Source organism: Lissotriton vulgaris, chromosome 5, assembly GCF_964263255.1.
Source record: "Lissotriton vulgaris chromosome 5, aLisVul1.2, whole genome shotgun sequence".
Taxonomy (NCBI): domain Eukaryota; kingdom Metazoa; phylum Chordata; class Amphibia; order Caudata; family Salamandridae; genus Lissotriton; species Lissotriton vulgaris.
The window spans coordinates 2009106919-2009133236 of NC_141693.1; the positions used below are offsets into that span (position 1 = coordinate 2009106919).

Sequence of the window (26318 nt, forward strand, 5' to 3'; positions counted from 1 at the left end):
TCTTGCTGGTCTTTTTTCCCGGACCAGGAAGTATCTGGAATAGATTCCTTTTCCTCTCTGCATTGATGGGATTACTTCTATTGATTGTTTTTTTTTAGAAGGGTCGCCACTTCCTGACGCAGGACGACCAAATGATGTTGTCTGGATTTTATCGGAGGAAAGACTTTTGGGGCTGTGCAAAAACGTAGTGCGCATCTATTGACTAGTATATTGCGCACCCACTGGTCTTTTGTTATTGTGCGCCACTCTTGAGCGTAGTGCATTATACTTCCTCCGACTGGAGTGCGCAACCGTGCTGGAGGAAGCATAGACTCATTGCTCCCCTCCTGCTTTGGGTGTGGATGAGGATTGCTGCTGGCGTCCTCTTCCTCTGGATGAGCGCTGGCCTTGATATTGAGATTCCCCCGGTTTATTTTGAGACCATTGAAGGGTTTGAACCCTCTGTTGGCCACCTTTGCGATTGTAGGGCCTGTGGCACTTCAAAGTCTTTTTTTTTTCAAGGCCTACTGCCTTCAAAGTGTCCAACTCCGCCTTCATCCTCCCCATCTCCTCGTCTGCAAGGGCACCAAACAGAGGTACCGGAGAAAGGTAAGTTTAGTACGCATTGTCGGGCATCAGGCTTCAACGCAGTGAGTCGTAACCAAAGAGGAACGGCGTGCGCAAACGCCATGCGCATAAGAATGAGCCGCCAGAGATAGTCCATCAGCTGCCGTGCTTATCACTTGGTTAAACACCAAAGCCCCTTCTTGGATAATCTCTGCGAAGTCCTGTTGGTCTTCCTTCGGGAGTTTTGCTTTTTAAAACGATCCAAAGAGTCCCACAGGGATCTGTCGTAACGCCCTAACAGGGCTGCAGCAGGGCTGCTGTAGGGTGGATGCAGCCGAACCACAGGCTTTCCTCCCCCAAGAGTCTTGGGCTTTACTGTCCTTGTCAGGTGGGACGAATGAAGATGCCACCGAATGTGTCTTCTTCGCTGCCGCGATTATCACAGAGTCAGGGGGGAGGATCAGATCTTAAAAACAGAGGATCCGAAGCCGCCGGCTTATATTTCTTTATGATCCGTGCAGGAGCTGCTTTTGCTGATGCCGTGGTCAGAAAAACATCCATCACCGGTTCGATGACTCCCGGTACCAAGGGGAGTAACGGTCTGTACACCGATCGTTGGTGCAGCGTTTCAAAGATGATAGACGTGGTCATCTGAGTTGTGGCCATGGTAATGCCCAACTTCTGAGCCCCTCTGGACAACACATCTATGAAAGTGTTCCTATCATCAACTGGTGACACTCTGCTGGAAGGACTATCCGTGAGGGTTGGAGAGTAATCCCTCTGAGAGGAGTGCGTTGATGTGGACGACCAGGATGGTGTACGCAGTCTTCTATGATGGCTATGTGCAGGCCTTAGGTCAGGAGACCTGCCCCTGTGCTCTCTAGTGCGCATGGTAGGCGATTTGTCTGCTTCTTGCAGCAAGCGCTGTAAGGGAGACCCATGTAAAGGGCTCGAGTCTTCATCTGCCCTTCTCGCTCCACCCACTGATGCGGACTTCCATACATGTAGTGGTTGCAGCCATCTGGGAGAGAGGTGAACCGAAGGGGATTTAGGTCTCCTATGAGGGCTCCTGGAAGGAGAACCTGCAAAACTGCTGGACTGCACAGATACACTGCGAGACGAGGCAATTTTCTGTGGGGAACTTCGGATGGAATGCGAAGGGGCCCTGTGTGATCTTGAACGAGACTGCTGTCGCGTAGAGCAAGGAGAGGTTTGCCTTGACGTGGAGCTGCTCTGCGACACCATAATGGGGGGGGGAGACTTTGGATCTCGAACGTCTCCTCGACGTCAATCTTGAATGCCTCGACGTTGCATGACGTGACGCTGAATGTCTTGAGCCTCTAGATCTTGCTCTATGTGAAGAGCATACCTGCGGCCTCCCCGATGCTCTGTTCGACGGAGAAACCCTTAGGCGTCGAACGACCCTCGACATCCTTGGTCTCAACGTCGACTGTTGCTTCAACGGGGATCTGGACCCCGACGTCGAACGTATTCTTGACGACGCCGACGGAGGAGATGGTACTCGTCTAGGTCGAACGCCTTTTGGACGACGTCGACTAAGTATGCTTCGACGCCAGTCGCTGATCCTGCGACGGCGGAGCCTGACGCGACGTCGACTGAGTTATACGCTTCGACGTCGATCGCCAGTGACTAGGCGACGACGGAGGATGTCTCTACGTCAAACGCCACCTCGACGGAAACCTATCTGTCTACGTTGTGCGAGCCTGCACCAACTGAGATCGTTGCCTCTACGCCGATCTTCGCCTGGTTGACGACGGCGGAGTTCGACGTACCTGCAATCCTCGACGACGACCGGTCTTCTCTCGACGGCGAGCCCGCCGTCGATGGTCTTGTCGCCGTTTTCGTCGCTGGAGAAGGGTTTTGAAGCGCTGAGCCCGACGCTGATATTCTCTTCATCTTCCTCAGCGGTGACCTGCCTCTAGACTAGAGGATGATGATTATCTTCTCTCTGCAAGGCCATAGAGGAGAATCCTCTCTCTGTCCTTTAAAGTTCTCTTTGACAGAAGTTTACAATGCTGGCAGGTGTGAGGATCATGATCTGAAGGCAAACCTAAAATACAGACTGAATGAGAGTCTGTTTTTGCCTTCTTTTTGCCACAGGAGGGGCAAGCATCAAAAAGGGAAGGCATTTCTGACTGGAAAACAATGCCAAAACCCTTCCAAAACAGTTGAAAAACACTTCAACACAGAAAAAATGTCGAAGTAAAGAGGTTTAACCTCAAAAAGAGAAGCAATGTCCGACAAAAAGTCTGAAAAAAAAGTAGAGCTGTAGAGACCAGGGTCCTGTCAGAAGAAGCCGGAAAGAACAACGGACCTAACTGTCACCCGAGGCATGATGGGAGCTAGGGGTCATGGCTGCCTTAAAGGCACAGTGCCAGTTCCTCTGATACCGTCTATATGGGTTAGCTTTTCAGCTTTCTACTCTATGGTTTGTTTTACAATGCAGCCTATGAGTTGACAATGCTTTCATTTTACTTGCAGGATTACCTTTTCTACTGTATAATAAAGCAGTTTACAAAGGTTTTTCTTCTTACCTGCTTTTTATTGGGATGTTTATATACAATGGTTTTTATTGCAGCACTGTTCAGCCCTTTTCAGAGGACTGCATTGTGGATGGTTATATATGTAGAGCTATATATATATATATATATATATATATATATATATATATATATATATATATATATATATATATATATGTAGAGATATATATATATATATATATATATATATATATATATATATATATATATATACACACACACACACACATACATATATATATACGTAAACACAAAGTTTGTGGCTGTTCCTCAAGCCTCTTTTTCGGCAGGCACACGGCAGGGGTAACCACCCCCTTTAACACCAACACAGTCTCACCAGCGTGATCCCTCCTTCGGTAACGTAAAGAAACACTGGAGCCGTGGCCTCTATTTTTGGTGCAGTTTATTCAGAATACAACGTCCTACGCGTTTCGGAGAAGAGTTACTCTACGCCGAAACGGGTTAATTCATTTCAGGAGGAGATTTTTTTTCTTCCTACAGCCTTGCCAGCACAGAAAAGTTCTAATCCTTCCAGAAGGAGAGAGCACATGGCAACAGCATACCACAGTACTCAGACCTAAAAATGAAAACTCTGAACATGAAGTTCCTAATCTGAACTGCACAATCTCGTCCTCCTCCTGAGCGTCGAGAGGAGCCAAAGAGCATAGCTAAACATGCCACAGAATAGAGGTGACAGATAGGAGGCAAAACCAAGCTAGATTCCCAGAGGATGAAATGTGCACAAGTAGCTTTACTGGAGAACGACTAAGCAGACATGGGGGACTAAAAGAAAGTGCATGCTGTAATAGAGTAGGGTGGCTAATATACAACATGGTAAAGATAGGTGGCCCTGGCGTCCCTTCTTGGAAAAACCAAAAAGCGGTTGCTTTGATTCCCCCCCCCCCTCCCCCCCTTCTCTCACTCACCCTGCACATGAGCACTTTTCCTTTGCACTCCCTCTTGGAGCATCCATCTATTGATATACCTTTCACATTTGTACGTTTTATTTACTTTGCTATTTTCAGAATAAGAGTACATAAATGAGATTTTGTCTCCAAAATACAGTAGTTGTCTCTCTCTCCGGTATGTTGTGAAGAGTATTTGTTTCTCTCATGTATACCAATTATGTGTAAACCTTTTTTAGTGACTTCTCCAATTAGTTTCAAAAGTCACAGCCCCTTTTTGGTTCTTCCAAGAAGGGACGTCAGAACTACTGTGTATCTTTACTACGTTTTACCCAGGTCCTTTGACGTACTATGGGTTACCCCATTCGTTTGTAATGATGTACAACATGAGCAGAGAACTTGCCAAAGTCAGAGAAACTCTGAAAAACGAAAATGAAAAGAGCAGCGACAGAAAAGAAACAGAAAAGCGTCTTTGAGAAACAAGCATTGGCATAGCCAATAGGTCTCGCTTTTGGGACCTTATAAGTGTTTAGCCATGCAACAGTTAATGTTGTTGCACAAAGGAAATGTGAAAACTATTGCATTGCAAATGCTTGTTGTTTTAATGTGGTGACATCCTGTCAGAACCAGTAAGCACGCCTTTTGAATAATAAAGTACTCCTTTTTACAGATAAAAGCACTGTCTGGACAAGTATTTATTCAGTGGTGTTGCATTCCAGTGAAAGGAAGTATTAGCCCACACCTCCTGCCCAGAGTAGTTCTTGGGCTGCTCTGCTTCACCTAACCTGAGTAAGTTAAATGCTACAATGGGGGATCTGGTTCCCAGCAAAGGAACGATGCAGACTAATTTAATGTGAAAAACATCTTTAGCAACTAATAACCAGCTTGCTTACACCCCTCACTCACTCCCCCGTAAAACTCATTAGTCTGAAAATGGGTTGCACATCAGCTGTGACTCTACCAGATTAGCGATTATGTAATATCACTTCCTATGAGGCTGTCTGGGATCAGAGGGCATGTGAAGTCCCTTCCTGTACCCCAGGCATTTTGAAGAACCAACTTTCGATGGAGGTTAGGCTGAAGCTTAGTTAACTTACTCATATAATACAGTCAGTATTGTTATAGGTCGATTGTTTTTCTAGTTTTTGTATGCGGCTTCCTTACAACTGAAAGATAGCACCGTGTAACTGACAGTTTGAACTCGATAAAGCAAACTAAAAATATTCCGGAACACTGATGGTTGGGGTGTAAGGGGACACTAAAAAAAGACAAGCATTTACAATGCAACGGTCTCGCCTTTGCAAAAGTTAGAGCTATTGGAATTGTAAATGACAACATTTTTATTTATGTGTTGGTTTTTAAAACAGACAAATAAATGGCATTGTCATTTACAATGCCAATAGCTGAATCTCTCGCAAATGCGAGACCTATTGCATTTGCACACACACACACACACACACACACACACACACACACACAGAGCCCCACACACAGCCACATGCACACACAGTCCCCCCTCCCCCCCCGCCCACACACACACACAGCTGCTTTTAGGACCTAATTCAGGGCGCAAAATAGATTGTGGTATAGATTAGACTAAGAAATTAGCCTATATAGGTTTACAATAGTTTTGAATCTAGTTAGGACGTTTGCTCACTGCCCAGTGATTGTGCAAATGTTAATATCCCCGCGCCATAGGCAATATGACAGTAGGCAATCTCCTTAACGCAGAAGGATGTGGCAGAATGAGCAGAGCTGCTGATAAAGAAGCTGTTAGAGTCACGGCGTTCGCTTACCGCCGGGTGATACTGCAGAGAAGATGCATTTTGCCTGCAGAGGAACACAGGCCTTGTCTGCATTTCCACTGCTCCTTCTCCTGCCTCAAGTTATGAGCTTCTCAGGTCAGTCAGACTTTAACAGTAGAATATTACAATCAACTTGATTCATTTTTGTGAGGTGTCTTACTGATTAGTTGCAGTGGAGTTTTTTGTGTTTAACTTGTAATTCCAGTTTTTAATATTTTAAAATGTACAGTTGTCAATAGGAAATTCTCAAATCTAATAATCACGGACCTGTGATCTGAGCGTCTCTTGTACCACATTAGAAAGCTGCGTGGGAGTGAGGGGAGTGATGGCTTGTGGTGAGTGTGAGAAGGTGGCCTGATATGCAGTGCTCACTATTCTCACATTGGTGAGCAGCGGTTGGGATTTGAGCTTGCTGTTGTTTTACCACACGTATCCTAAGAATATCTTGTTGAAAGATCACATAAGTACTGTTAGGTACACATAACTAAAGCTTAGAATACTCTGAGTTCTACTGAACCAGCTGTTGTAGCTCCTCAAGGCTTAGCACACCTTGGCTGCAACTCTTAGCAAGGGATCAGTAGGTAAACACATAGTGTAGGTAGGTGCATCACTTACACCACACTAGAAACAGTATGTCGGACAAAGGAGGAAACACTGAGGTTCCCCTTGTGTCAGTTGACCCTCCACAGGTCATCCCTTCAAGATATACTGCGCTTAGCTTCCATGAGTTACGACAAGTGTGTACCTCTAGGAAGATTAAGCAGGGGTCTAACCCCACAACTGCCTTTCTGATTGGTCTCTTAGAGACTCATGATGCAAGGAGGGCTGGTAACCCAGACCCTTCTAATTCAGATGGCAACATGCCCTCCTTACAGGGTCCCTTTGATGCCCAGGACCATCCTCTTCAGGAAGCAGATGATGCTGATGATGAGGATGATGATTTGGTATCAGGGGATGAGGCAGAAAAGGAACAGGTAGAAGTCAGCAGACTAACCAGGTCCAACTTAAGCAGACATGAGATGGGCACTAGGGGACCCTTGGGGCCACTCTCAGGTCAGCTTAACATTGGGAATGGACGAGATAGATCTCTATCAAGAGGCTCTATCAGATCCCTTCATACCAATGGCTCTCAACGTTCCTCTCAAAGGGGAATGACATCTCCCCAGAGGAGAATGTATGAAGCTAAGGAAAAGGCAGCCAATCTGAGGATTGAAAGGGAAGAACTTGCCCTGGCCAAAGAGAGGCTTGCCTTTGCTAGAGAGCAACAATTGAGTGGGACAGTCCCCACTGGTGGCAGCATTGTACCTAGCAATAGGGAAAGGAGTTTTGATACAAAACACCTTGGTAAGATAGTGCCCCCCTTTAAACAAGGGGATGACATCCACAAATGGATTACTGCTTTGGAGAGGGCCTGCACTGTGCAAGGTGTTCCCCCAAGTCAGTGGGCAGCTATCTTGTGGCTCTCCTTTGAGGGTAAAGGAAGAGACAAGCTCCTCACCACAAGGGTGGAGGATGCTAATGATTACCAAGTCTTGAAAAATGCACTGGTTGATGGGTTTGGCCTAACCACTGAGCAGTACAGGGTGCTGTTCAGGGATACCCAGAAAACTCAGTCTCAAGATTGGGCTGACTTTGTAGATTGTGCCACTAAGGCTTTTGAGGGCTGGTTGCTGGGCAGTAAGGTTACTGATTATAAAGGATTGTACAATTTGATGATGAGAGAGCAAATTTTAAACAATTGTCAGAACCAGTTGTTGCATCAGCATCTTGTTGACTCAGATCTGACCTCTCCCCAAGAATTGGGAAAGAAGGCAGACAGATGGGTTAGAACAAGAGTTAAACAGAACCAGGGCCAGAATCAAGGTGGTCAGAAGAAAGCAGACCAGAAGGGTAAGGATTCGAAAGGGGAACAAAATGACCAGAAGTCTTCGACAGGTCCCCAACAACCCAAAGAGGGTGGGGGTCAGGCTCCCCAAAAGAAGAAAGAAGGCCAATCTAAAAGGTGGTGCCAATACTGCAAAAGTAAAACTCACTGGTTTAGTGAGTGCACCAAGAAAGGAGGAGGGCAGACTCCTGCCACTGCAGCCCCTAAGGCACCTGTGCCCCCTAGTACAGCCAGCAGTGGTAGTGCACCTCCCAAGGGTTTAGTAGGGTTAACCCTGGGTTCTGAGGGGAGTGACAACTTAGTTGGCACCCTCACTCAGGCTGTCCTTGTCAGTACAGGGGATATGGATATGTCCCCTGACATAAGTCCCAATACTTTGGGCAAATACAGACAGACACCTTTTATTAATGGAAAAATGGCTCAGGCCTATAGGGACACTTGTGCCAGTGTCACAATGGTGACACCTAGCTTTGTGGACCCTGGACAGATCATGCCAGGTACAGAATTCCTGGTGACCAATGCAAGCAATGTCACTACCAATCATAGTATGGCAATTGTAGCTTTCTCCTGGGGAGGGGTAACTGGCCAAAAGAAGGTTGTAGTTAGTTCAGACCTCCCAGTGGATTGTTTGTTGGGCAATGATTTGGAGTCATCACAATGGTCAGAAGTGGAGCAGAGGACTCATCTGGAAATGTTAGGTTTGCCAGCACATGTGTTTGCTGTGACTAGGTCACAGGCCAGAAGATGCCCCACTGAACAGGTGCTGGATCCTGGAACAATGGACCAGACACCTTCCAAGAAAAAGAGCAGTAGGGTTAAGGCTGTGCCTTCCCCCTTGCCCCAGGTTGTGGATCAAGTCTCAGAGGAGGCTGACCTGCAGGAATTGAGGGAAACTGAGCCTAGAGAGTTTGAACTTGATCAAGTTGAATTCTTGGGTTCAGGGGGACCCTCAAGGGAAGACCTGGGGAAGGACCAGTTAGGCTGCCCTTCTCTTGAACCCCTCAGACAGCAGGCTGCTGCTGAGGCTGCTGGGAACGCCACAGGTACCCACAAGGTATACTGGGAAGATGGACTCCTGTACACTGAGTCAAGAGACCCCAAGCCTGGCATGACCAGGAGGCTGGTTGTACCCTTGTCTCAGAGAGGTTTCCTACTTACCTTGGCCCATGAGATTCCCTTAGCAGGACACTTAGGCCAGACAAAGACTTGGGACAGGCTTGTCTCACACTTTCACTGGCCTCACATGAATGAGGATACCAAGGAGTTTTGTCGCTCCTGTGTCACTTGCCAAGCCAGTGGTAAGTCAGGTGGCACAACAAAGGCCCCCCTTATACCAATGCCTGTGGTGGGGGTGCCCTTTGAAAGAGTGGGGATTGACATTGTTGGTCCAATGGAACCCCAGACAGCATCAGGGCACAAGTTTATACTGGTGGTAGTGGATCATGCCACCAGGTATCCTGAAGCTATTCCACTTAGGACCACCACAGCCCCTGTGGTGGCAAGGGCCCTAGTTGGAGTGTTCTCCAGAGTGGGCTTCCCTAAGGAGGTTGTCTCTGACAGAGGTGCAAACTTCATGTCAAGCTATTTAACTGCTATGTGGAAGGAGTGTGGTGTCAATTACAAATTCACTACACCCTATCACCCACAATGCAATGGGCTTGTTGAAAGGTTCAACAGGACCCTAAAAGGGATGATTCATGGACTACCTGAAACACTCAGGCGTAGATGGGATGTCCTGATGCCCTGCCTTCTGTTTGCTTACAGAGAGGTCCCACAAAAGGGGGTTGGCTACAGCCCTTTTGAACTTTTGTATGGGCATCCTGTGAGAGGCCCCTTGTGTTTGGTGAAGGAAGGATGGGAGAGACCTCTCAAAAAGCCTGCAACCAACATAATGGACTATGTACTTGGTCTCCGCTCCAGGATGGCTGAGTATATGGAGAAGGCATCAGAAAACCTTAAGGCCAGTCAAGAACTTCAAAAAGCTTGGCATGACCAAAAGGCTGTCCTGACTGTTTATCAGCCTGGACAGAAGGTGTGGGTGCTGGAGCCAGTGGCCCCAGCAGCACTCAAAGACAAATGGTCTGGGCCCCACACAATCCTTGAGCAAAAGGGAGAGGTCACCTACCTGGTGGACCTTGGAACTCCCAGGAGTCCCCATAGGGTACTCCATGTCAACAGGCTCAAAGCATATGTCGACAGGAAGGACATGAGCTTGCTCATGGCCATAGATGAGGGACAGGAGGAAGAGAGTGACCCTCTCCCAGACCTGCTCACTCAGAATCCTGATGATGGGTCAGTAGATGGTGTTGTCTTTTGTGGCAGCCTCTCTGAACATCAGCAGAAAGACTGTAAACAGGTTCTTCAGTCTTTCAGACGTATGTTCTCTCTGACACCCAGTCAGACCAATTGGTGCACCCATGAGGTTGACACTGGTGACAGCCTGCCAGTCAAGAGTAAAATCTACAGGCAGCCTGATCATGTTAGAGACTGCATAAAAACTGAAGTGCAGAAAATGTTGGAATTGGGAGTCATTGAACCCTCAGATAGCCCTTGGGCTAGTCCAGTAGTTCTAGTGCCAAAGCCTCACACCCAAGATGGTAAGAGAGAGATGAGGTTTTGCGTAGACTACAGGGGTCTCAATGCAGTCACTAAGACTGATGCCCATCCAATACCAAGGGCAGATGAACTTATAGATAGATTGGCTTCTGCCAACTACTTAAGTACATTTGACTTAACAGCTGGGTATTGGCAAATCAGGTTAGCTGAGGATGCCAAGCCCAAAACAGCATTTTCAACCCCTGGTGGGCATTATCAATTTGTGGTAATGCCCTTTGGTCTGAAAAATGCACCTGCCACCTTCCAAAGGTTGGTGAATCAAGTCCTTACTGGGCTGGAGGACTTCTGTGCAGCATATCTAGATGATATTGCTGTCTTTAGCTCCACCTGGGAGGATCACCTGGTCCACCTGAGGAAAGTGTTAGAGGCTCTGCAAGCAGCAGGCCTCACTATCAAGGCCACCAAGTGCCAGATAGGGCAGACACAGGTTGTATACCTGGGCCACCTTGTAGGTGGAGGCCAGGTTCAGCCACTGGAGAGCAAAATACAGTCAATCAGGGACTGGGCTCCTCCAACCACCCAGACTCAGGTTCGAGCTTTCTTGGGCCTGACTGGATACTACAGAAAATTTGTCAGGAACTATGGTTCCATTGTGACACCATTAAATGAACTGACAAGTAAAAAAATGCCAAAAAAGGTTCAGTGGACAGCAGGCTGTCAAAAAGCATTCGATGACCTAAAGCAGGCCATGTGCACAGCACCTATCCTTAAGAGTCCAGACTACTCCAAACCATTCATTGTCCAAACAGATGCTTCTGAGTTGGGTGTGGGAGCTGTTCTTTCTCAACTGAATTTTGATGGTCAGGATCAGCCCATTGCTTTTATAAGCAGAAGGCTGACCCCCAGAGAGAAGAATTGGTCAGCTATTGAGAGGGAGGCCTTTGCTGTGGTTTGGGCCCTGAAGAAGCTGAGGCCATACTTGTTTGGCACTCACTTCAAGATTCAGACCGACCATAAGCCCCTCTTGTGGCTAAATCAGATGAAGGGTGAAAACCCCAAACTGCTTAGGTGGTCCATTTCCCTACAGGGGATGGACTTTACAGTGGAACATAGACCTGGTACTGATCATGGCAATGCCGATGGGCTCTCCAGATATTTCCACTTAGAACAAGAAGACTCACCTGGTCAAGGTTAGCTTATTGTCCCAAAGTTTGGGGGGGGGTCATGTAGGAGAGTAGGGTCTGCAATCCTATGATCACCCAGATTTTTTTGCTTTTGTTTCACTGGTTTACGACTTTCTCTGGCTGTGGGCCTGCCAATCAGACCCACAGCCTGGCTGTTCTCTTTCTAAATTACCTCATGTACCCTAGGTGCATCTACCAATTGGTACTGGGCCACCTTATCAGACCCTGTAACTCAGGGCATAGGTGTACCCAGGGCTGCCAGGGGCTGCAGCACGTATTGTGCCACCCCTGGCTGGCCTCCTAAATTTGACACAACTGGCTGCATGACAGCTGGGGCAAAGTCGTGTAATCACCCTTTGCTGTAGGTGTAGTATACCTATACCTAACCCTAAAATGGACACACAGATTCCTATCAGTCACTCCTATGGCAGGCCTTGACAATCCTGAAGGCAGAGTGCTTGGAATCGTGTGAGATGGTGCTCTGGCATGAGCTGAGCCTGTCTGCAGCTTGCGGAATCAAGTCCTAATAGCTGTTCCCTGATATCGCATACCATATACTCTTAAGTGCATTATAATCCTCGCGGTTAAATGCTATCTTTGGTATTGCTTTATCAAAACATGTCGAGTAAGGTGTCATACGAATTGGAATACTAACCCCTCGCCAATTCTGGCGACGGGGTTAGCATTCCACCCTTCTAGAGGGACACGACATGTATGTAACTGTGAACCCCGGTTAAAGTTAACTGAAGCCTCAGCTCCACAAAATGGATGCTGCCACCACAGACACGAGTCTGACCCCCTGCAGCTGGGAGTCCTTCCAGCGAGGGGAGCCTGGACAAAGGGTTTCCTGTCAGGGGCGGTGCTAGCACCGTCCCAGACATGGTTTTGTGTATCCTGGGTAGGCAGGGCTTTACAGGAAGGTGACTGCTGAGTGGCACCCCGGTGCTCACTACGCATAGGCCGGTCTGAACCAGTTCCAGGGGCACACCAGCCCCTGGCCTGGGGAAGTCCGGCATGGCTGAGGGGTGTAACCACCCCCCACCTAGTCCCACCCATAGGCAGGACCTAGTCACCGGGTCAGCCCCCTTTTTTAGTATAAAGATGGGAGCGGGCCCCCTGTTAAAATTAGATCATCTTTGGAATCAAGATACCACTTTCTTCGAAAGGACTTCACGATTTCTTCTTCAAGATTCTCCCTTGTGGCTAAGGAGTAGTCACCCTGCATCCGCAGGCACCATCCTAAAGAACACTGCGGTCTGCTGCAAGTCCTTCATCACGAATCCGACGACCCAGCTCGACGAGACCCGGCTTCCCTGGCACCTCTGACCTCTACTCACCTCTACAGCCCAGCTGAGAACCGTGAGTGCGACGAGACCTCAAGGGACCGACGATCGCCAAGACTGCACGACATCTTTACTGCAAGCCCACCGTGTCCTCCACTGGTGAGTGCTTTGGGGTCCGAGAAGCCCCGACCCTGCGCAGCTCCAGCACCCAAGATCAGCCCCCCTGCATCTCCACGATCTGCGTGGGGCCCTTCTGCTGTTTGCTGTGCACCGCGTTGTTTGGCTACTAGCCGGCTGGCTTGTGGCCCTCTGAACGACGCCCAACGACTTCACGACTGCTGGTCTGGTTGCTCCAGGCTGGCCTTTGCTTCCTTCTTCAAGAGAGGCACCCCGGACCCTCCTGGTCCACTCCAGACGCCATTTTAGGTCCACCGCGTGGGCTTGAATTTGCCAAGGCTTTGTTGCCCAATCCTGGGTCCAGCGACGCCGACAGCTTCTATCTTCGTGGGACAGCTCGATCCTCCATCCTGGTCGCCGACAACGCCTCCTGGTCCGTGAGATCTTCGAGTCAAGCGTCACCCACTCACCTAGTCGAGGTGGCTACCATCCGGTGCCCTCCTGGTGCCCACTGACTACTGGCTAGTAGTCTCGAACTTGGTCCCCTCTGCTTTCAGGTGTCATCTATCTTCAAGATCCAGGCTTGGATCCGACTGAACTTTCTTCACTGGTCACCGGCCAGCATCGTTTCTTCCGGCTCCTGGTCCGTCTACGAGGATTCCCGACGTCTTTTCAGACCTATGCAGCTGCAGCCCCTGGGCTAGGTAACTTCGGCATTTCGGTGCCCCAGCATAGCCTCCCTATCCAAGGGTCAGAATCTACTTTCGTTTTCTCCCTACCAGGTCGGGTTCGCCCGAGAACACTAACTTTCTAATTCCTAGCTACCATAGACTTTTGTCCCGCATCTCGCGTGAGAGTGCACACACTGCACCCGAGTCCCCTAGGCCTCCTAGACATAATCTAACGATTCCCTAGTCAAGTCCTAGCGATTCCAAAAGCTATTAGTACTGTACTTACCTGCTAGGAATTTCGCATTCCACTTTCAGAGTATATGGTTTTCCGTGCCCCTCGGGCATTTGTATATACTGTGCTAACTTAAGTATTTTTGTAAGAGTTTTGGTTTGTGCTTAGTACCCTGTCCTCATAAAGAGTACAGGGCTGTTGTGATCTTTAAATAAATAACTGTTTATTTTCATAACACTTGTGTGGTGTCCTTTCACTTGGTGTTCAAGGGGTATATGTGTGGTAAACAGCTGGCTTAACGCGCCCTCTCGAGTCTTTAGCCTTAGACTGCTCGTATCCACGCTACTAGGATAGCTGGTCTATAAGGTTGACTTACAACCAATCATCAATAAGGGTTGCTGGACTGATACATAGTGTTCACTAGAATAGTGAGCACTGCATATCAGGCCACCTTCTCACAGTGAGTATTAGCTGTGTGGCAGCAATGTGAGTTTTGATTGTATGGCAGTGAGGCGAGGGTGGCTGGTGTAGGTGAGGTGCGTGGTGACTGCAATATAAAGTGGGGTGAGGGGTGTCTGCGAGCCAGTGAGATGAGCAATGTGTGTGTGCAGATGTGGTGAGTGAAGCCTCTGTGGTGGTAAGATGAGTAAGGACTCTGGGGTGGTGAGGTGAGTGAGGGCTGCATGGCAGGGATGCGAGTGGTGGCTCCGAATGAGTGAGCTTCGATCGCTGTGGGACAGTTTTTTTTTGATGTTGCAGTTTTATATTGCGCAAACTCGATATCAGAGCGCTTTACAGGGGCACCAGTCGCATTAGACGTACACATTTTTTTTTACGCGAAGGGAGATTATGTGTTAAGTGATTTGCCCAGAGAGACTGCCAGACTCGAACCATATTTCCCAGCTTCAAAGTCGGCTGCTCTAGCCGTTAAGCCACATCTTTAACCGGTGGCTACATGGCATTAAGGAGAATAGTGACTGTCAGTGTGATGATTGGGGATTGAGTGGCTGTGATTTGAAGGCAGCGGGGATAGTGAGGTGAATGGTGGCTGTGTGTCAGTGAGATGATTGATGGTAGCGAGGCTGTGAGGTGAATCTTGCGTCGGGGTAGTGAGGTGAATGGTGGCTGTGTCAGATAAGTGATTGAGTGGCTGTGTGTCAGTGAGGTGAGTGGTGATTGAGTGGCTTTGAGGTGAGAGCTGCGGGGGCAGTGAAGTGATTGGTGCTCGCGTAACAGAGGCGGCTGTGTGACAGTTAGTGGCAGCCGGGCAGTGCTCACTTGTGCACGGAGCTCCGCATCGGCTTCGCACTGGCTGCTGGGCCTTAGTATTCCGCATCCAGGGGTACAGCATGCCGTAGGAACACTGCATGCCGGGGTCAGAGGCATAGCCATAGGCCATGAAGTGGGAGGCCTCGAGCCCTGCTCAAGCTGTCAGTAATAGACTGCATCAAGACGCTGTTCTGACAATATAATGGCCATCCATGGGCCAAAGAGAGCGGCATTAGAGGGGCCTCTGCCAATACGATCATGAAAAATGCAAGGCATGGAGCTGCGGGCTGACACACATAGCACTGGGAACAAATCACCTGTTATCCAGCGTCAGCACAGACTTTATATGCAGCAATATGATTACAAAAAGGGGGGGTGGGGGTGGGGGGGGGGGCAATGGGCGCCGACCTCAGGCTAAGTTTCACGGCACTCGCAGCTCTTGACCAATAGAACAGCATCAGCTACATCGGCATTAATAGCAATGGGCTTGCGTGGTGGGGACAGCGGACTACAGTTCAAAATACCAGCAATGGTTCTGGCAGCAAACTAATACACGTGAGCGCCTCGACATGCGGTAACGGGAAGCAAAGTCCCGTAGCAGCAGCGCTTCACCCACCAATATCAGGGTAACAATACTCACTGTATCGAGGAGCTCGAACCACCGGGCAGGGTCTTAAAAAAATAGGCTCAGGAACGGAAGGGTGGCCGCATCCAGTAATATCACACTGGCGCCAGTGCGGACATCCGTCTTTAAAGCATGTCGGGAGCTACGCCTCACGGAGTTCGCAGACGTCGGAGTGCGTAGAAGTTGAACAAGAAAAGCAAACACTCACCAATGCTCCCGATCAAACTCACCCGCCCCAGCTCCATGAAAAAATGGCGTCCGCAAACAGTGACAAAAAAATAAAAAGACAACACCCACAATGGCCCACCGCCGCATGACGTAAACAAAGGGGCGGAGCTTAAAAAAACACCGGAACGCCCACGATTCTGCTCCGAGAATGAGTGACACATCTCTCTTCCAATGGCTAGTTCCATTTATGGAGCTAGCCAATGTAAGAGAGGCGGGTCAAACCCCATACTCTTGAAAACAAAATTTCTCGAGCTGCGCGACACTGCTGCGCAGTGTACGCCAGTCGAGACCTAAAAAAAAAAAAAAAAGGGTTCATGCACATGCTCTTGAAAATAAAACAGCACAGCCTACTATCAACCTCCAGGGCAATACAATACTGTTAACATACATTGCTTTAAACACGGAAACAATGTTCCAAACTGTAAATAGTGCAAAAAGGCCATGTTGATTTGCAACGTCAATAATAATTTCATCACGAGGAAGGGGCACCTGAATCCACATCGGCACAACCTTGCTATCCGCGACAGTCAGCCAGCCACTGCCAGCAAGCACAGCGAAAAGCAGAATCCAGAATTGCATTCATACGCACGCGCCACATCTTACGAAGTATTAAAAAACATAAGGAGGTTTATTTTTTTTCATTAGAGACCAGTGCATCTGTAGGCAGCACCATCTGACCAACGGGCAAATGATGTCAAAAGCAACCACACACAGCGCCGATTATAGGCAAAGGTCACGTGTATAATATAATAGCACTTAGCGTTGAAGCCGGCGCTGCTTCAGACAGGCTGGGATTTCAATCCCTTTGTTCAAGTGCTCACGCAGAACACTGTGGAACGCAGGGGATGAATGGACTTTAAGGGCGGGGGACGAGGGGACATGGGGGGGGGGGGGTCTTTGTCGAGGGAAGGTGGAGGCCAAGGGAGGGGGGCTTTATAAACAAGTGGCGTGCACGTCACGCCTGTGTGGGCACAATCATAGCTCCTCCAACGGCCTATTGGTGTCGATTACGCGCTTGGTGCGCGTAATAGACACCAATAGGCTATGGGAGGAGCTATGCGCATGCTTTGGGCCAATTGCGTGCAGTCTTTCACAATAATACACACACAAAGGCCAATGGGGTAACACTATACAAAAAAGCACGTGCACGAGCGTTTCCCAGTCCAAAGTGACTGCTGAAACCCGTTTTTCAATTACAAAATGCCTCGCACTGCGCGAAGCACTGCTATGCAGTGCACGCTAGGCGCGAGACCTAAAAAGGAGACAAAGCAAGATCAGAATGCGGAAAGAACTACAGAGCTATGCATGTATAAAGGCTACAGCAACAACCACAAAGTATCCACAGGGGCAAAAAATTACTTGGTTATCAAACCTGGTCGCCAGGTAAACATGTGAAATAAAAAGATTGCGCACAAAATGCTGTACAGAACAGTAGAATGTATGGAATCTGTGAGGGGTGAACCCAGATTAAAGATATTAAAATTAAGAAGAGAAAGTTACAAACTTAGGTTCCCACTAGAGGATGACAAAGCACAGGTAAGCCACAGAAACAAGTCTTCAACCATATTTTAAAATACAGAAATGTACCACAATGTCTGCGAGAACAGTTTTGTCTTTCCCGAAAAAGATAATATAGTGCAAGCAAAATGACAAAAATCTGACATTTTAAGTGTTCTGACAGTTCCATACCTCTATACTGCTTCCAGGTACCCGGGAGGCAAAATCGGTACGTAAACCTCGGAAGTCTGCCTGATCCTTTTCTCTGATAATTTCCAGTACCAGGTCTCTTGCTTGCTGCGGGAGGAGGGGAAAAAGTTTGAAATGCTTCAAAAGTGACAAGACTATACAGAAGTTTAAAGAACTATAATGGCAAAAGATTAAATACATCTATATTAATGCTTTGGCTTTCAAGGCAGACATAGTGTAAGCACATACTTCAATTTTTTTCTCTTTCAATTTTAGGTCTGCACAGCCTTCATCACAGTCTAGTGTTCTGAGAGCCAAAAACAAAATGGTTTCTTAGCTGCAGGAGTAGTTTTGCAGCTTGAGGAATTTTCTTGATTCACATGCTGTATATTACTCTGCCATCTAGTGGTTTGGTCCAGAATTCTACAGTATCGTAGTACTCTTTAGGTTTCGCCTGGCGTTAGCAGCGTGCATGCGCTGCTCTCGCCATGTGAGGGCTTCTTGGAATCTATACGGTTCCAGAAGTCGTGTGTCAGCTCCGCCAGCAATTGTCATTGGAGTGCGTCGTTTTTCGTCACTATTCTGAACATGCTTTGTTGATTGCACTGGAGGGTTATTTATCTATTTATTTTGAAGGTTTTATATAGCGCGAACAAGATCTTTGCAGATATCAGAGCGCTTTACAAAAAACACAAAAACCGGGGGTAGGAAAAACAAGAGAGCGATTAACAAGCTTTTGAGCAAAGAATACTTATGGTAATAGATGAGTAGCACAATAGGGTAGATACATGAGGGAGCATAGTCAATCAGCTAAAACAATACAAGTAGACCCTCAGATAAACTAATATTACAAAGGTGAGGAGTCTCAAATAGTTCCAAAGTGAAGTACAAGTTCAGGTGAATTTAGCCAGGAGGATAGCTTTCACTTCTTTCTTAAAAAATGTAGTGGAGGTGATAAGTCTGGTTTCTGGAGGGAGAGAGTTCCAGATCCGGGGTGCCATTCCTGAAGAGGTTTCAGAAGAAGATTCTTTGTACTTCTTGTGTTTCTTGAGCCACCAGAAATTGTCAGCTTCTGAGTGAGGTAGCCAGGTGAGCTGTGGTGTATAGCCCTTTGAGTCATGCCCACAATTTTCAGATGTAATCTGGCCTCAAAAGGCAGCCAGTTTAAGGATTTTAGGTCGGGGGGAAATATGGGAGTGTTTTTTTGATCCAGTGATAAGCCTCGCTGCAGCGTTCAAAGAGGCTCTCAGGGGCGCATTTGTAGAAAGGGGAAGTCCGCAGAGGGCGACGCTACCGTAGTCTAAGCGCGGCATGACTAGGGCTTGTACTGCAGTTTGGAAGTCCTTGGCTGGGAGGAAGGGTTTAAGTTTCCTCAAAGTATTGATTTGGAAATTAGCTCCCCTTAGTTGCTTTGCTGATATGCTGTTGCATGTTGAGATTGGCGTCAAGTGTTATGCTTAAAGATTTTGCTGAGTCCACGATGCTAGGTTGGACATTGAGTGCAGTTAGGTGCTTAAGCCAGGTTTGAGTGGTGGAGCTTTTCGCGGGAGGTGAGATCAGAAGGAACTCAGTTTTCAGAGCATTGAGTTAGAGGTGATTATCGGCAAGCCGTGATTGGGTGTTTGAGCGTTGAATTCAGCAGTTTGATGTGTTTGGGGGATTGTAATTTCAAATATAGTTGGGTGTCGTCAGCGTACATGTGAAAGTGTACATTAGATGCTTGTAACAAGGTGGTAAGAGGTTCCATTACCAGGTTGAACAATGTTGGCAATAGGGAAGATCCTTGTGGGACGCCTAATGTTACAGGCACTGGTGAGGACATCAGGTTGTTGCTCTTGAATTTCTTAGACCGGTTATGTAAAAAGGAAGTGAACCACATGAGAACAGTCCCAGATAGACTCATTCTGGTGTTTAACAACTCAAGAAAGTTCTCGTGTTTGACAGTGTCAAATGCTGAGGAGAGATCAAGAAGGATGAGGAGGCAGGAATCGTTTTGATCTAGGATTTGGAGAGCGTCATCAATTATGTGTGTCATTGCAGTTTCAGTACAGTGCCCTGCTCGGAAGCCTGATTGATGAGGGTTGAGGAGGTCAAACCGATCAATGTGTTTCGTTAATTGGAGTTGGACGTATTTTTCCAACAGTTTGGCAAGGGTGGGAATGTTGGTAATAGAACGTTAATTGTTTAGGTTAGTAGGGTTAGCTGTTGGTTTCTTGAGTATAGGTGTGACTTGTCCAACTTTGAGGGAGTCAGGGCTGTGTCCTTGTTGTAGTGAACTGTTGATAATTTTGGTCCAGAGTGGTAGAAGTAGTGGGATGAAGTCCTTTACAGCGTTAGCAGGAAGGGGGTCTGTTAGGTGGTTAGAGGGTTTCAGTGTGGTGAGCAGTTTGTCAATTGTTTCTTCTGAGTAGGTGTCAAAGGATGACCATGTAGCATGGTTCTTTGGTTCATTGGGTGTTATGCTGTGGGGGTTGGAGTAAAGGCTTACGTCATTGAGGAGATTGTTCCTTATGTTATCAGTCTTTAGAGTAAAGAAAGCAGAGAAGTCTTCACAGGATGGTCTTGACATCACCTATAGTGCTATGCGATGGTTGGGGTTGTTCCTTGAATTGTGTATTGATTAGTTCAAACAGTTTTCTTGGTCAGTTTTTTGCTTGGTCGAGCTGGAGACTGAAGAAATCTGATTTTGTGCGCTTGATTTTCCTGAAGAAGGCGTTTCTCTTTTTCTTCAGAGTTTTAAGGTGCAGTGCCGAAGGGGCTGATCTCCAGGTGCGCTCTGCCATACGCATGGCCCGTCTATCTTCGTTGCGTCTGCTATCGTACCATGGGTTGGACTTTTTGGAGGAGACTATTTCCAGTTGCAATGTGGCGGCCTCATGGATTATGGAAGTCAGAGTTGAGTTAGTGGTCGGTCAAGGATTGAACGTCCAGAGCACCGGTAGGATGAAGGAGGAGATTGCAGCTGTGGGAAGGTAGAGAGTTTGGGTCGTGTTTCTTCAGGTCTCTTTACCAGACCTTGGATTTGGTGGGTTGAACCGGGATAAATTTAACTTTTTCATTGATGAAGAATTTGATAATGTGGTGGTCTGACCAGTCACAGGGTTGGATTGATCCAAGTTGGGTAGAGTTCTCTTTGGAGATAAGGTCGAGGATAGAGCCTTAATCGTGGGTCGGGCTGTTGCAGATTTGGATGAGGTCAAGAGCGTTGAGGTAGTTTTTGAGGCTGTTTACCACTGCGTCATTGTGATCGTTCCAGTGGAGATTGAAGTCATCAAGGAAAAGGAGTGTTTTGCCGACCGGAATTGGTTGATAGTGTCCATGAGTTGTTGGGTGAAGATGAGGTTGTCCCCAGGTGGGTGATAGATGATGTGTAGAGAGCATACAGGTTTGCTCTCTCCGATGACATCTAGGCAGAAGTATTCACATGAGGTGAGCGAGGGGGAGGTGACTTTAGTAACTGAGAGGTTGCTCCTATAAATACATGCGATTCCACCGCCTGTCTTGCTAGTCCTGTCAAGTCGAATGATGTGGTAGTTAGTGGGAACTAGAATATCCATGATGGGTGTAGAAGATTCAGTTAACCAAGTTTCAGTCAGAATGGTTAGATCAAGGTCCAGTGTATTAATGAGATCAGCGATGTCTGAGGAGTGTCGAGGGGCTGACCTGCAGTTGAGAAGCATGCATTTGAGCTTTGGGGTGTAAGGGGTGGACCACACTCAGAGGCACCCTCCTTTACAGGCCCCCAGGACCCCGCGCACAATTTAGTGAAGACATCACGGACTTCATCACTCCACACGCGCTCCCCTCCGAGGAGTACATCCTTTTGGGAGACCTCAACTTTCACCTTGAAAAGAACAACGACCGCAACACCACCACCCTTTTAGACAACCTCGCCAACAGCGGACTTAAACAACTTGTCACTACCCCCACCCACATCGCAGGTCACACACTCGACCCTATCTTCACCTCCAGCAAACATGTCTCCTTCAGCCACACCACAGCTCTCCTCTGGACTGACCACAGCTGCGTTCACTTTACCTACAACAAGCCCACATCCAACAACCACCCCCAACCCACTCTGCAAAGAAACTGGAATAAAATCACCATCGACCAGATCTCCTCTTCTCTTCTACAAAACCCCCCAGCCCACTCCTCAAACCCAGACCAAGCAGCCACCAACCTCACCCAATGGCTATCCAACAGCGCCGACATCCTAGCACCACTGAAAAAACGACAAATCAAACTAGGCAACAAGAAGGCTTCCGGGTTCAACGATGATCTTAAGAAATCCAAGAAACTCTGTCGCTCCCTTGAGAAGGCCTGGAAAAAAGACCCAACCACCAGCACCAAGGACGCCTTCAAAAACGCCACCCGCATACACCACCAACTGATCCGGAATGCCAAGAAAGCCGCTCTCAAGGACCGACTAGATAACGCCCACAACAGCAAAGAATTATTCAACATAGTCAAGGAATTTACCAACCCCTCTGCCAACTCCAACAACATCACCCCCTCTCAAGCCCTCTGCGACTCCCTAGCCTTATTCTTCCACAGCAAAATTGCAGACATCCACAACAGCTTCGACAACCAACCCAAAGACCAACCTACCCTACCCCCTGCAGGACCCCCACCCCCCCTGAACATCCTCAATGACTGGAAGCTAATCTCCACTGAGGACACCATCCGTCTGATGAACTCCATCCACTCAGGATCCCCCACAGACCCATGCCCTCACCACATCTTTAACAAAGCAGACTCCATCATAGCACCACACCTCCGAGACGTCATCAATTGCTCCTTCAACTCCGCAACCTTCCCGGAAAGCTGGAAACATGCCGAACTCAGCGCCCTCCTGAAAAAACCCACAGCTGACCCCACCGAACTCAAACTACCGCCCTATCTCACTCCTTCCTTTCCCGGCCAAAGTCATCGAGAAAGCGGTCAACAACCAGCTCGCCCCATTCCTTGAAACCAACAAATCCCTCGACTCCTCACAGTCCGGCTTCCGAGCAAAACACAGCAATGGAGACACAGTCGCCCTCATCCTCCTCGACCTCTCCGCAGCCTTCGACACGGTCTGTCATAGCACCCTTTTACAACGCCTCAAAAACGTCGGAATCCAAGGAAAAGCACTGGAATGGATCACCTCGTTCCTCACCGGAAGAACCCAAAGAGTCCGCCTTCCACCATTCAAGTCAGAGGCCACTGAAGTCATCTGCGGCGTACCTCAAGGATCTTCACTCGGCCCCACCCTCTTCAACGTATATATGAGCCCCCTCGCGGTCATCGCACGCCAACACAACCTCAACATCATCTCCTACGCCGACGACACTCAACTGATCCTATCACTCACCAGAGACCCTAACACTGCCAAAACCAACCTGCATGAAGGAATGAAAGAAGTAGCAGAATGGATGAAGCACAGCCGTCTGAAACTGGACTCAGACAAAACAGAAGTCCTCATCCTAGGCACCTCCCCCTCCGCCTGGGACGACTCTTGGTGGCCAGAGGCCCTTGGAAAAGCACCCATCCCGACGGACCACGCATGGATTCCTCACTCTCGATGAACAGACAAGTCAATGCCGTTTCTTCATCCTGCTTCAACATTCTTCGCATGCTCAAAAAAACATTTCGCTGGATCCCCACCGAAACTAGAAAAACAGTCACCCACGCCCTGGTCACGAGCCGACTGGACTACGGAAACACCCTCTACGCCGGTACCACCGCTAAACTCCAGAAAAAACTCCAACGCATCCAGAACGCTTCAGCCAGGCTCATATTAGAAATCCCGCGTAAAGAACACATCTCTGCTCACCTGAAAAACCTCCACTGGCTCCCCGTCAATAAGAGGATTACCTTCCGGCTCCTTACCCACGCACACAAAGCACTCTACGAAACCGGACCTGAATGCCTCAACACACGACTGTCCTTCTACACCCCCTCCCGCCAGCTACGTTCCTCCAACCAAGCCCTGGCCACTGTACCTCGCATCAACAAAACCACCATGGGAGGTAGATCCTTCTCCTACCTGGCAGCTAAAACCTGGAACTCACTTCCCACTCACCTTCGCCTTACTCAGAACCACCTAGCATTCAGAAAGCAACTTAAAACGTGGATATTTGACAAATAATTCCCCATCCTCCTTCAAGCGCCTTGAGACCCTCTGGGTATGTAGCGCGCTATATAAATTTATTGACTTGACGAGTGTTCTAGAGTGAGGGGAACTTTAAGGTTATTTGGGACGGAGCCTCTGTTTTGAGTGGGATGCCTAAGGGGGTTTGGGTGAATCGTGGGAATGGAAAGGTGTGTGGTGGCTAAGTGGTTTTGGGGAAGTGGGTCATATGAGCTGAGAAGGGTGCACATGTCGTGGTCCGAAAGTGGAGTGACGGTGCGCCTTGAACGGTTGGTGGGATTACGAGTGGGAATTGAGCAGATTATGGCTGCTCAGCCCTCACTAAAGATAGTCGCTGGTGCAGGTAGAAGGGATGTTTGGCAAGGATTGTAGGGGGAGAGGACATGGGAGAGTTACACGACTAGAACAAGTATTGAAAATGCAATAGGTCTCGCCTTTGATTAAGTTAAAGCCATTTGCTTTGCTAATGGTATTGTATAGCAAAGCAAATGGCTTTAACTTGATGAAAAGCGAGACCTATTGAATTTGTAATGCTTGTTGCTTTATGTTTGAGCATCGACAAGTCCACCATTGGTGTCTTAGCCAGCCTCTCCAGACGATATACGCCCTCCTCCCTCCATGTGTAGTCGCCATCTTCAGATTTCCCCCCCGCCCCCCCGGTTACTGGGTAACCCAAGTTCAAAAGTACTTTATTCGGTTAAAAACAGAAAATAACCATGAAAGTAGCATGTAAAATACAGTTTACAATGGGTCAGATGATTATTATTTAAAATCACAGCAGAAATGATTACAAACATTAAATATTAAATAAAGAACATAAATAGAGCATAAGAAGGGTTTTACGACAATTAAAAACCAATTTAAGAAATTCGGAGAGTGACGCTATCATAAAAACAGTATCCATTTTTTGAAGCTCTAAAAACGCTAGGCGGCATCTATATACATTTAGATCTTTAAGGATTGGGATGATAAGGTTCCTACGATAGTGGGTATAAAATGTACAAAAAAATAAAATATGAATATCAGATTGCGGGGACACATCGTCACATGGGCAAGGACACAAGTCTTTCAACCAACAGTTCATCTCCGGGAAGGATAGTAACCTAAAAACAATGTTAAGTCTGAACCGGGTTAAAAGGAAACGTTCATGATTGGACATGTATAAAGATAGATATGGCTGTAGTTTCACTCCGGTTATGATCGACTGGTGGGCAAGGACAGTCTTTTTTTCACCTCCTCTAGTCGTCTTTGTTCCTTGAGGTGATCGATACATACGTTTTTTAATCCACTTCTTGAAATGTGTACCATAGATAATGGATCCTCAAAGTATTGAATACAGTTTAGTTCTTCAAGAAAATTTCTGACATAACATATACATTTACAATTATGAATCTTATCAAGTGCTAGGACGTCCTTTAAAATAGCCCGGTTGACCACACAATCATCACTTGTCCAAACCCTATGCCAATGAAGAATAGGCTGGATCTTAATTGTGTCAGTAATATACACCAAACCTAATTCAGCATGACATAAAAGTTGCAGTACTTTCTGGAATGGACAAAATGTGCCGTAAAAACGTATTTTCCACGGTGTGAATTGAACTGACATTTGAATAACCCCATAATCCAGAACAGTATGTAGCTACCGCTATACAGGTGGCATTATAGATGGTTAATATTTCCCTTATGGGTTTTTTCCCCAACTTTTTCAGAAAACACTGTAAGGCCATTACAGTTTTAGAAAACAACAGTGTTCTGGCATTAATAGCACTAGTCCACGAGCCACTGTCATGGAACAAGATGCCCAAATACGGGAAAGTAGAGGTCTGCTCTAGGGGTTTAGAATTTATAAAAATAGGCTTCAAATGCCTACGTGTTCTTGTCCCGCAATACATAGAAAATGTCTTGGAGCAGTTGATTTTCAAGTCCAAGCTAAGCACAAAACTATTAAAGGATTCAACCAAAGTTTGAAGTGCCATTGGGGTGCGTGCCATCAGTACTGCGTCGTCTGCGTACAGTAGTGCAGGGACAGGTCTCCTTCCCACCATAGGCATATCCCTGCCCTCCTGCATGAGGTGATGCTCCAGGCCGTTTATGTAAATTAAAAATAAAAAGGGCGCTAAGACGCACCCTTGGCGTACACCACAGCCTATCCCAAAATGTCTGCTACATTCACCTTTACCGTACCGTACCGTTGGTGGCACCAGAATATAAATCTCTCAAAAAGCATATAATAGCTTCATCTACCCCCAGTTCAACCATTATTTCCCACAACTTGTTGTGGGACACACAGTCAAAAGCCGACGATAAGTCGACAAAAGTGAGGTATAGGCTTTGTTTTTTAACCCTTATATACTTCTGTTACAAAATAAATAGATTTAACCATTGCTCAACGGTCCCCAAACCCCTTTGGAATCCGTACTGAAAATCACTTATCACCCCATTTTGTTCTGCCCAGCATTGCAGCTTAGCTAAAACTACTCTCCCAAGAATTTTTATGGAGGAATCTAATAAAGAAATCGGCCTATAACATGTGCAATTCTGCCTGTCTCCTTTCTTAAAAATCGGAATAATAATTGATGTAAACCAGGTAGGGATTAGGCCTTTCGCCAAGGCGACATTAAAAAGCT

At 47.5% G+C, this 26318-nt stretch overlaps 1 protein-coding gene across 5 annotated transcripts in view; it reads right to left on the reverse strand.

The window, feature by feature from the left end:
- FUBP3 (far upstream element binding protein 3) overlaps window positions 1–26318 on the reverse strand; it is a 285902-nt gene that overhangs the window by 140903 nt on the left and 118681 nt on the right. For all 5 annotated transcript variants that reach the window (XM_086924812.1, XM_086924814.1, XM_086924813.1 and 2 more), the window contains one exon: window positions 17560–17664. In XM_086924812.1, the coding sequence (XP_086780938.1) occupies window positions 17560–17664 (105 nt within the window). The remainder of the gene's footprint in view (window positions 1–17559; window positions 17665–26318) is intronic.